Genomic DNA, 12,534 nt, shown 5'->3' on the forward strand with positions numbered 1-12,534 from the left:
AGAATTATAGTAATAAGGACACCATTTGTGGAATGCCTGTTTGTCCCAGGCACAGTGCTAGAGCCTCAATATACATTCTCTCTACATTTATTACCTAACTCTGACAAATATATATTGTCCTCATTTGACAAAAGAGAAATGAAAACTTATACCCAGTTTCTATAAAATTAAAACTAATTTATATAGAGAAAAAAAAACATATCTGTTGTTGCCTAGAGCTAGAAGTGGCAGGAGGGGTGGGCTGCATAAGGACCTCAAAGCAGTGGCATTGATACCTCCACGTCAGAGCAGTCAAGTTGAGAGCTCACGGTATTTGTTTCTACTTATACTATATGGTTTCTGTTTTGTTATCTAACTTATGAGGTGCTCGTGAAGTGAAGTGAAGTCACTCAGTCATGTCTGACTCTTTGCGACCCCATGGATTGCAGCCTAAGAGGCTCCTCTGTCCATGGGATTTTCCAGGCGAGAATGATGGAGTGGGTTGCCATTTCCTTCTCCAGGAGATCTTCCTGACCCAGAGATCGAACCCCGGTCTCCCACATTGTAGGCAGATGCTTTACCGTCCGAGCCACCAGGGAAGTAAGGTGCTCATAACTGGTTCCAGATCATCTAGTACTTGATGTTCTGTACCACTCTCCAGTCATTGGTTACCCTGGATATGTGTAATTTTAAAAGAAGCCTTATTGAGATATAATTCACATACCATACAATTCACCCATTCAAAGTATACAATTAGGTGGATGTTAGTATATTTATATACCTCCTAAAGAAACTCAGTACTCCTTAGATCTCACTGCCTACCTCCTATCCATCCTAGCCCTAAGCTACCACTAACTAACTTTGTGTCTCTGTATATTTACCTGTGAACTGTGAGATTGGATGAGATCACTAAGGGGAGGGAATGTAGAAAAAGAAGGCTCTTCATCTCCCCCCCATCTTTAGTTCTCAGCTTAAATATGAACTAAAGTATATCCATCTGCTAAATGTTTTCAACTCTTATTTTTATACATCTTAGGATTTTTAGAGTGTTCAGGGTCTGCATATCATACACACCCAGTAAAATATATTGGCCACCTGATGCAAAGAGCCGAGTCACTGGAGAAGACCCTGATGCCCAGAAAGGTTGAGAGCAAGAGGAGAAGGGGGCCACAGGGGATGAGATGATTGGATGACATCCCCAACTCAATGGACATGAGTTTGAGCAAGTCTGAGAAATAGTGAAGGACAGGGCGGCCTGGTGTGCTGCAGTTCATGGGGTCACAAAGAGTGGGACGTGACTGAGCAACTGAACGACAAAATAGTGATGAATAAATGACAGAATTTCATAGAAATCTTTGATTTTTACATGTGATTTGGCAGTCTTCCTCTCCTAATACGCGAACCATGCAACAGTTATTTTTGTTGCTAATTTAAGGCCTAGACTTCAGTGCAGCCGCCTCTGACAGTGGAAGTACAGAATTAGCATTCACTGAGAATAGAAATGCATGTCTTAGGTCCTAGCAATCTTTTACCCCTGGCTTTCTGGGGTAGCTCAGATGTATGTTGCATTTTGAGATGGCCTCCTTAGAGAGCAGAATTCTTGCTTGGCCTGAGTGGCTTTGCTCTTTTTTTGTAAGAAGGTAGAGTTTACCTAATGTTTTCAGTGCCTTCACTCATGCCAGCTCCTGAGTATAGAGTTCATTCTCTTCAGATGCCAGCTGTTCACCTTGTCTCATTCAGACAGCTTTTGAAATGCAGTTTTCTTCATGATGTTCACAGGAGGTGAAAATGTCCTTTTTACTTTTTTTTTTAATAACCTAGAATGAATGTCTGCTCTGTAAATACATATTGAAAGTTTAGTTATATTTGTACTCTCACCTCCTAGTATAGACTCAAGCATGATTTGTACTTTCAGTTTTGTGTGTTTGTTGCCTGACTGATTTAGATAATCAAATATTAGAGAATATGAGATTTTGTAATTTTAACTGTGGAAGTGAATTAGTGAATATTTGATTCCCTGGCATGTTCAGTCACGTATTATCTTATTTAGCACACTGTTGACAACACACAATATTCAATAATATTGAATATTCATTCAATAATAAATGCTAATCTTTCTAGTTGTGTTCTGGAAATGAGTTTTAAATTCCTTCTTTATTCCAGATCCCTTTAAGATGCACCATGATGACGGCCTAGAAGATTCGCTCTTTTTCCCCAGTGGAACAACCAATACTTCAGCATTTGTAGAACAAAATGATCCCCTGAAAGACACTTATGGTATGACTTCTCTAACTGGATTTATTTCTGAATTCCAAGCAATTAATGTGGCCTTTCATTCATCACATTTGAAGTGAACCACTAGGGAAAGTCATGTTTAGGGACTCTGTCTGTCACAAGGCTGTTTCTAAATTGGGCTTTCCTGATGGTTCAGTAAGTAAAGAATCTGCCTGCAGTGCGGGAGATCCAGGTCCAATCCCTGGGTCAGGAAGATCCACTGGAGAAAGAAATGGCAACCCACTCCAGTATTCTTGCCAGGAAAATTCCAGGGACAGAGTTTTAGTCATAAAAATTCACAGTTGAGCTGCTCAGAGGCTGCTTACCTCCTCTTATGGGAGAATCTTGAACTCTGTATCGTAGGGCCAGCTTCTGTCTCCACATTTTATTAGTTCGTGGACTTTTTAAGAAAGTTATATCCTCCCTAAAGTTTGATTTCTTTATAAAATGGAGCCACCATTAGTTCTAACCTTAAAGATGTGGTGATGATTAAATAAAATTATGTAAAAGTACACCACGTAGTATCTGGTACATAGTAAAACGTTAAACAGATCTTAGTTCTCAATTAGTAGTATCCTCATTCCTGGTTTTATATAGCTTAACATGAATGTGGCCAAGGAACTGTAGGGCAGGCAAAGCTTTACTTCTACTCATCTTTGGTGTTCAGTTGAGTTTAATAAAAAGATTTATCAAAGAAAAAAGCAAGTAATTTGGGCTTCCCTGGTGGCTCAGATGGTAAAGAATCCACCTGTAATGCGGGAGAGCTGAGTTCAATCCCTGGGTTGGGAGGATCCCCTGAAGGAGGGCATGGCAACCCACTCCAGTATTCTTGCCTGGAGAATCCCCATGGACAGATAGGCATGCAACATATATCACATGGGAAGAAAGCAACTCAAAGTGGTAGCTTAGAAATTCAGTTTGTGTAACATCCTCAAGAAAGAATAATAAACTTGTAGAGAAATGACAGGAAAAATGAAGCAATTTTACACTTCCAAGAGTCGTACTGTGGGAGGGTAAATATGTGGGAGGAAACTAATGGAGTCAGGTTTGTTGGCAGATTCCTCTGGTGCCCTCTCTGGCCTGATGAGCATCTCTTGCCAGTGAAAGGAACATTTATATCCTGCCTTTAGTCAGAAAGGCGGTAGCTTTTTCTGGGTTTGCTGTTTGCTTGAATGCCTTCAGCTCAAAATTTTTATGTCAAAGTGGTGTATCTGAGGGTGACATGTTCTGGTGTCCTTCATTACCCATCATCAGTAAGTCCCACTTCAAATTATGTTTATAGTTTTGTTTTTGGTAAAGATCCTGACTAGTAGTAATATGTTTCACTTGTGCTTTCCTGTGGCCTGATGATCTCTTGGAACAAGGATGTTGAATAAATTGACTTTGATGCTGTCATCTAATCTCCTGAGTTGATTTTGGCTTTGACTCCTGTTTTTTGTTTTTTTTTTTTTCAGCTCACTAGCTAGGGAGTCATTTAGTTGCATTGACTTCTCTCTTTACAGCATCTTTCTTCTCTTCCTTTATTCTCTCTCTGCTTTACCCTAATGAATGCCCCTATCTCTTCATACCTAGAGTATCTCAGTAGTCACCTGTCAGAATCCTGCTCCCTTTTAAAATTATTTCTGAATATGCCTGATCACTCTGACTCCTTGTTCTTTATTCTTATCTCATTTTCATGGTTAATACCTTAAGATAGCATGCCCCTGTCCTTTGGGGGTTTTTTGCTCTTGATTTATGTGGTTTTCCAGATCCTTCTTCTGTTGTTTGTTCTAATCTTGTTTTACCTCTCTGGTTTACAAGACCTATTTAAATCAGACTGATCTCATAGTCCAAGAAACATTCATGTGCTTTTGGCATCTTCATTCTTTTCTTTGCTCAATGGTATCTCCATTCCTGAAATTAACTTCTCTCTCCTCTCTTCTTATTCTTGTTTCTCCTCTGAAACCTTCTGTGACTATTCTGGTCTTCTTCATATTTGTTTGTAAACTCTAATAACATTTAGTCCATACAACACAGTTTTCCTTATTTGATATATGTGTCTTTTGCCTCTCTAGCTAAATTGTAATCCTGATGGCAAGGACCCGTGTGATATTATGTCTGGCAGAGGACAGCATAATAATAATACTTTAAATCTGTCTAGTTCTTAATAATTTACAAATCATTTTCACAAAATTGTAATTTTTGAATCTTTGCAAAACACTGTAGGTGGCCAGTCAATGTTGATTAGTGGTGTGACAGCCTAACAGTTAGCCAAACCTTACACATGTCAGCGATTTTTACTTTTAAACTTTCCTGCTTTGTTTCTCATTGTTCCTGTTGACCTATGTCTTTATGGCAGTGTATAAACTGATTTCAGATATCAAATGTGCTTTTTCCTCAATGTTGACTGAGTTTCAAAAATGGATTTCTGTGTTACTATTAGGTATGTTACCCTGCGACACATTTGATCCTGCAGCTGTTGTTCCTCAGGGGTGGTCTGCAGAAGCCCCCAACCCTGCACACTTGGAATCCTTCACTTCCCCCGAGGCCGTTCCACAGCCTCTGCAGCCAACAGCAGGTACATTATTAGACTCCTTCTTTGCACTTAATAGTTACAGTATCAGTAATCATCATATAGTTTTTAGCCTTTTGCTTGCAGCATGGATAAAATTTTCACCACTGTCACAAATGTTTTTAAACTTTTAAATGTTTTTAAAGTACTGACTTCACAGCTGGAGGAATTAAGTTGTAGTTGAAATACAATCAGGGTTAGAGGGCAAAGATGGTCCGTGTAATTCAGTGCAGATTTAGAACTCAGAGGTGGGGGCGTTTCTTGACATCCACAGGTTCCCTTCCTGCCACTAATTGTGCACCTGTGTTGGTGTGTGTTTTTGGGTTTTTTTGACCTGTGTTTTTTTTCTCTCCTTTGCCTTTCCTCCTCCACTATATGTTCTGCCAATATTTTATTCTTCTAAATATTGAAACTGTTGAAGAGTAGCAACAAATGCATTAATGGACAGCTTTTTAGTTATGTTTAGGACGTTATGGTCACAAAAGCCAGATCTCTCATGGCCTAAAAACGTTAAGTTTTGAGTGAAGAGCTATGAGCAGGCAATGATGGATCCTAAGTGTCCAACTTATTTCCCTTAGAGCCAGCTGAGAAAGTAGAAATGGCATCAGGAGAAGAGAGAGCAGAAGCATTGGAGATGATGATGAAACTGCAGGCGGCTGACATGGCGCCATCTCGAGAAGCAGAGATGGTCCTGGCTAAAGATGTGGTGCCAGCCACAGAGACAGGGGTGGCATTGGCTAAAGACATGGAATCACCTACCAAACCAGATGAGGCACTGGTCAAGGACGTGGAATCATCCATCGAATCAGATATGGCCTTAGTCAAGGATGTGGTACTGCCTGTACAAACAGAGGAAACCGCAGTTAAGGATGCCATATTGCCCACAGAAACAGATGTGTCTTTGGACGAGGACCTGGCACTGTCCACAGAAACAGAGGTATCCGCAGCCCAGGACATACTACTATTCAAAGAAACAGAGAGCATTCCACCTGTTACAATGGATTTGGCCTCAGCTGAGGGCACAGTCCCACCTACAGACCAAGAGATGACCCCCGTTAAGGGTGCAGCATCACTCTCAGAGATAGAGGCACCCCTGGATGAGGACATTGTGTCATCCACAGAAATACGCTCAGCCAAAGAGATAGGCCTGTCCTCAGAAACAGAGGTGGCCCTGAGCAGGGAAATGGGACTACCCCCAGAAACAGAGGCCATTCTAGACAAGGACATGGCTGCATCTCCAGAAACAGAAGTCATCGTGCCAGTCAAAGACATGGCTCCATCCCCAGGAATAGAGACGACCCTGGCCAAGGACGTGGCTCCACGTCAAGAAATAGAGGTGACCCTGGGCAAGGATACGGTTTCACTTCCAGCAACAGAGATGGCCCTGGGCAGGAATGTGGCTCTGCCCCCAGAAACAGAGGTGACCCTGGCAAAGGATGTTGCTCAGCCCCCTGAAACGGAGGTGAACCTGGCCAACAATGCGGCTCTGGCCAAATTCTCAGAAGCAGAGGTGGTACCAGTTCCTGTTAAGGACATGGAAACTGCACAGACCCAGGAAGCAACAAGTGAGGATTCCCAGTTAAAATCTCTCCAGGATGAGGGACAGTCAGCTGTACCTCTCATGACTTCACCAGGTATGGGCTTACATTTACTTGCGGTATTTCTGTCCATGTAGTCTCCAGAAGAGTGAGGCACGAGCATCATGCTAGGGAGAATGAAGACAGTCCCACTGTACTTTGCAAGTCTACACACATTCCTGCTCCCCTAGACAGTTTTTCTCACCTTCACCCTCCTCCGGCCGCCAGCCCCTTCTCCATCCTTTTTCTTACTCATCTTCCTGTTTTCCTTATAGATAATTGAAGATTGAAGTAATTAAAGAGAACTTTCACAGAATTCCACTTGCTCATGTATCTTACTACCTGTTTCTTTATCTTAGACTCTGCCTTCCCTCTTGTTGCCATCAGCAAACGGTCCTTGCTCCTAGTCATCAGAGCCAGCATCTTTGTCTTAAACTAAATCCCACCTTGTCTCCTTGTGCACATTGCCCTGGCCATTCTCTCTCTTCCTGTCTCTCACCAATTTCTGCCACTCCCCCCGCCCACCCTGCTTTATATTGGATCTTTCCTACCAACATAAAAACAGTTGTTATTTTTCCCTTATGTAAAAAAAAAAAAGAAACCAACCATCCCAATCCCTCTTGCCCTCCCCCTTCAAACTACCACTCCAGTTCTCTCTGCCCTCATAGGAGCATCCCTCATTCCTCAAAAACTGTTCCCATTTCCAATTTCTGCAAGGTGGAGAGGTAGCTGAATCAGTGCTTTTCTGAAATCTTTGTGGTTTTGACTTTTACCTTTAGAAGCAGTCGTGGCCATGGGCCAAAAGCACAGCTTGCCAACAGATGAGGATTCTGTGTTAGAAGAACTAGAGCAAAAGAAACCATCTAGTCAAACTTCTGAGCTTCCTTCAGAGACTTCAGGTAAGTCAGGAAACAAAGTGGCCTCTTTGAAACCACTTAAACTGGGAAAGATGAGAAGGTGTTAGAAGACATTGTTCCTGGTTATAAGGTGGTAGTCATCAGGACCACTTAACCAGATCTTGTGTTGATTAGGCAGAGTCATCTTGTTAGATATTTTAAAATTATCAGTGCATCAACCTAAGACAACTCATCCAAGACAGCCATTTACTGTTATATCCTGTGTTGCCTTAGGCAGGTTATTTAGTTTCCTTATATGCAGTTAACTCAGTTCTAAGATGAATGAATTGGTCACGTGTTCTGTCACTCCTTGCTAGTTACAGTTCGCTCCATGGCCCAACAGCTTCAGCCATTACCTAGGGGCTTATTAGAAATGCAGGATCGTCGGCTCCTCCTCAGGCCTTTGTCATAAGATGCATTTTAACAAGTTTCCAGAATGTAACAAATTCTTAAATACACTAAGGAGCCTAAAATACTTGCTAACTTGAAAGTTGAATTATTCAGTGAGCTTCACACGGTTTTGATGCTAAGCCAGAAGCCTGTACACGTGATTATCAACTTTATCAACTTAGTGATTCTTTGTCTACTGTTCTGTGACTGTGGTTAGAACATGCACTTGGGGGCAGGGACCAAGACTTAGTTCACTTGGAATCTCTACTGCTTTGAACACTGGCTAGCACCAAGTAAATAAATATATGACTTTTAAAATGTTGTTTTAGTGATTTAGCATACCATTAAGGATTTCTCAAGTCCTTGTGCACATGTCATGCTAAGACATAAGTTCCCAGGCATGAACTCTGCAATCAAAGATTTATATAACAATTGAATTAAATAGTATAAGAGAGAGCACCAAATAGCTGTGGATTAATAGCCAAGTTAAATGATGCTGTGAATTGCTAAAGCCTAGCAGTTTTCAAGAAAAACAATAATTGGCCTGAGGTATATTAAGTAAATGGTAGGATTTGGAGGACATTGGAGGGATAAAGACAAGAACAAAAGTCACTGTTTTAAGTATTTTCATATTCTTTGAAGTCATTCATTGCATCAGACTTGGCAAGAGCTGTCCTAGTCTGCTCTCACTGAGTCTCTTTCCAGGATCTTGGATCCATACTGCATTCATTAACTAAGAGGCCAGAGGTGGTACTAGCTGACTTCCTGAAACTTTTCCAAGGATGCTCACCCTAATTGTTCTAATTCATCACTCTATTTTCATTATGTATATATCTCTGTCTTTTGGGAAGTACCTTTAGCAACAGAACATTGAAATTTAACACATTTGTCTTTCAAAGTAGGAGGCTCTGGTTCTGAAATAGTGTGGCTGTTTCTCTGGTCAAAATACTAATTCAGTAACTTTTCTTTTTCTTCTTTTTTTCCCTTTCTTTTTTTTTTCTTAAAGTAGTATAGTTCTGTTCTTCTGGTCTGTTTCCCAAGTAATTGGTATAATATTGATAAGTAGTATAATTTTGGTGACAGACTATTAGAATTGTAAAATCATATGTATTTCATTCAGTTAATCAATGGGAGCAAAAGAGGAGCTTACCATTGTTATTATCTTGGGAATTATGTACCTGTTAACAATAATTACAAATAAGGATCAGTTGAGATTTATAGGTATTTGGGTGTATATTATACAGTTCAGAAGATCTCTGTTTGAATTTCTTTTCTCAAGTTTCAAATATTTTGTAAATCTGTTTTGCAGGAAAAAAAAGTCTTCACCTGAGATGATGATCTTGGGTCTTTGTTAAATATGTGTTGATCCCAGTTAAGAATGAGAAATGTTTTGGAAAAAACTTTTCCTAAATGAATCAGTTTGTGGGTTGGTGAAAATGTCACTATTTAAATGTCAGTAAATGGATTTTTAAAAAAAGAAACAGTAACGAGGGATTTTCTGTTTGGAATTTTAGCCAGCTTCATGTATTGCAGGTACCCCTCCCACACAAGCCAAACCAGCGTGCAGACCCAGTGACCGCAGGTCCGCCCGGCCCACCCGGCCCAGGCCTTCCAGGGTCCCTCCTGAGCTGCTGGGAGGCTCTTCTCCATGGAAGACTCTTGATCCTGGGCTGGGCCCTTGCCCTTTGTCTGAGCTGGGTTGGGTTTCTGGTTCGTCTTCCTGTGGTGAGCCTGGGAACCAGAGGAAAACTATTCATGGTGACTTCCTTGAACCTCAGAGGGATCTTGGCAGGGAGGCCTGGGATATAGAAAGCTCACCAATGATGATGAAGAAAAAAAAGAAGAAACCAAAGCAGAAGAGGTATTCTCAACCCCGGGCTGGGGGACCTTGGGATGATGACAATGGAGACGAGACTAAAGGTTATTCCTTTGCCACTGACTCACAAAAGTCAGCTGTGCCCCCCAGCCAGCCCACCACTGTGGGCACAGAACATGGACTAGTGTCCAGAGACGACTTGAAAGGGGTATGTGAAACTGATTCCAGAGAAGCCAAACTGGTGGCTGAGAGCTTTGTCTCAGACAGTCTAAGTATTCCTTCACGTCCTTTGGAAGAAGCCCCGAAAACTACGGTAAATTCTCAGCCCAAACAGAGAGTTGAGGCACAGGTGAAAGGTAACAAGTCAGCACCACAGGGCCAGGAGAAGAAATTGCTGCAAGATGAGTGCATACTGCAGGCTGCACCCCACCTCCAGACGCCTGCAGATGAAAGCCAGACAGTCCGCTCCCTCAGTCTGAAAGGACCCCTGACAGAGGTTTCTTCACACAAAGTAGAAATTCCTTTGGAGGTCAGACCCAAAGAGAGTTGCACTCCCATCATGAACCAAGAGGCTGTGGGTGGAGTTTCAAAACCCAGTGCAGCAAAAGAACTGCCTGCTTCCATATCCGCTGTGACAGCAGGTGATCCATTAGGAAATAGTCTAAAAGAAGGGAATGATGAAAGTAAAATGACTGAACTGCAGAATGACAAACAGAAAGAGTTTTCTGAAGGAGCTGAAGAGGTTAAAGAACTAAAAAAGGAAAGTGTTCCCAAGCAAAGACATGAGAACAGCATCTTGGCTTCTGAGCAGCTGCAGGACACAGTGTTAGCTCAGGCCCCTGGACTAGGGAATGAACCATTTAAGAGGATGGCAGGTGATGGCAAAAGCAGGAAGGGGAAGACAAGTTCTGGGAAGGTGAGAGCAAGTTCTGGGAAGGTGAGAGCAAAGTCTGAGCCACCGTTCCTTGCAGATAGCCAGGACAGCAGAGCTGTCTTTGTGCCAAGTGGGAGGATGGCTACTGGGGATAAAAGTGAGGAGTTGGGGCTGGATTCTTCAAAGCAGCCAGGGACTGTGGCTGTGCTCACTGAAGCAATAGTGATGGGGGAACCTAAGGAGATGATGGACCCTAGGGTGGCGAGCACCTTGCAGGCATTGATTCCTTTGGGAAACGGGTCAGGCATGATTCAGGCTTCCAGTGCTAGAGCAGAAAGAGGCGCTGTAGCCACAGACATGGGGGTCAGCAACCAGAGCAAGGAGGAAAAGTGTCCTTGGATGGGTCATGAGGCAGCTCCTTGGATTTTTGAAAAGCCTAAAAAAAGAGGCAGTGAAGGCAAAACCAAAAAGTATAAAAATAATTATTCCACACAGCCTGCTAGAATGGAGAGGAAGGAAGAAATCCTTAACCCGCCTTTCGTAAGGAAGGATGGGGTTACCGATAGTACTCCCCATCAAAACAAGGAGTCGGAGCCTACTGTCCCTTTGTGCTCACATACCTCAGATACACCCACAGTGGAAGCAGATGACCAAAAGGGTAGAAATGTGGAGGCTAATTCTTTTGAATTTGGGGCTCTTGGCGGAAATAAAACAAACACAGGCAAGGATTCTCCTATTACTGAAATGGCTACCAAGATGACAGACGTGAGTTGCCAAGACCAAATCCCGGGGGCAGGATTTGTTCCTTCAGTCCTGGCTGAGGAGAATAAGACAGATGTGGCCAAAGGACACACTGCAGTGGCTGACAAACCAAGTAAAAGGAGTAATGATGGAAAAAGCACAAAGACTAAAAATAGTTTCCCTGAGAAGCACACTCTGGAGAATAAGATAGATGCAACAAAAATACATGTTCCCATGGAAACCATAGGGGACCACAGAATTGAAGGAATGGGCTATGTGGACGAAAATAGCAATATTACATTTACCTGCCCCAGAACTCCACCAGGGTTGATGAAAAAGTCAGTCCCCCTAGAGGCTCAGGAACCAGCAGCCTGTGAAAAACCACCCACTTCTACTTCTCAAGTAGTAAAGGAAAGTGATTCATTTCCAGGCACCTTGACAGAAAGTAAGCAAGAGACAGCTCCAGCCCAGATTCCCAAATTATTAGAGGTAGATAGTTACAGCAAAGAAGGAGTCCCAAAGGAACAAAGACCCGAGGGTCCCTCTGCTGTTATGCCCTCTATGAGCACAGGAGGAGTTGCCTCAACTCTGACAACAGCCATAGAAACAGTTAACAATCATTCTAACTGTCTTCAGGATAAAGGTGAGCTTGCTGGTGCCATGAAAAATGAAGCAGGGAGAGATGGAGAGCATGTGATAGGAGACTCTGAGTCCACGCCCTGTGGTGCCTCAAAGCACTCAGTAGAGGAAACCACAGAGCCAGCAGGGGGACACCTTCTTTCTGGAGTGCTGGCAAACGAACCCAGCCTGGCAGGTGAGGTCAGACGCCTAGAAGCATGTGCAGATAGGAGTAATTCCCCAACATGTCCAGTAAACAAAGAGTCTGAGCAAGGTTCTGCTCCAGTTTCAATTCCTCACCTACTGGGAGACAAAGCACAAAAGCCCAGTTTCTGTGAGGACCAAAGTACTGAAGGTAGAGATTCCAAGGGCCCAGATAATTTGAATAAGGAGGTAGATATGACTCTCTCGCTTCCAGAAAGTGAAAAGGATAAAAAGGATAAATTGGAAGAAATCAGTCTGGATTCTGACATCAGAGAAATGGCATATGTTTCCTTGGCACCACCAGAACTCCAGTCAGATGTCTTAGATGGCAAAATTGAAGTGACATCTTCAACAATGATAGATGAGTTAGTAGTAACTGCTTCTGAAGCTCCTCAACTCCCAGAATCCAAAGGCAAGATCTTGGAGGCATCTAAGAAAATGACAGAAAAATCTGAATCAAAGGCTCTGGGAGAAGGGAAGAAGGAAGATAAAAGCAGAGTGGCCGAACCCATGAAAGGCTACATGAGACCTACCAAGTCCCGAGGACTGACTCCACTTTTACCAAAATCTACCATCCAGGAGCGAGAGCGATCCAAGCAACTCAAGTCCAGTGG

General features: G+C 42.6%; 1 protein-coding gene across 10 annotated transcripts in view; it reads left to right on the forward strand.

Annotated features, from left to right (window-relative positions):
* The window catches only part of MAP4 (microtubule associated protein 4), a 150,889-nt gene that overhangs the window by 104,688 nt on the left and 33,667 nt on the right, over positions 1-12,534 (forward strand). For 6 of the 10 annotated variants that reach the window (XM_070359056.1, XM_070359058.1, XM_070359059.1 and 3 more), the window contains exons 5-9: positions 2,143-2,256; positions 4,676-4,810; positions 5,383-6,438; positions 7,161-7,280; positions 9,201-12,533. In XM_070359056.1, coding sequence (XP_070215157.1) covers positions 2,143-2,256; positions 4,676-4,810; positions 5,383-6,438; positions 7,161-7,280; positions 9,201-12,533 — 4,758 coding nt within the window. The remainder of the gene's footprint in view (positions 1-2,142; positions 2,257-4,675; positions 4,811-5,382; positions 6,439-7,160; positions 7,281-9,200; position 12,534) is intronic. The other 4 variants (XM_070359063.1, XM_070359065.1, XM_070359066.1 and 1 more) reach the window with 1 other exon arrangement.

The sequence above is a fragment of the Bos mutus genome, chromosome 22 (genome assembly GCF_027580195.1).
Source record: "Bos mutus isolate GX-2022 chromosome 22, NWIPB_WYAK_1.1, whole genome shotgun sequence".
NCBI lineage: Eukaryota > Metazoa > Chordata > Mammalia > Artiodactyla > Bovidae > Bos > Bos mutus.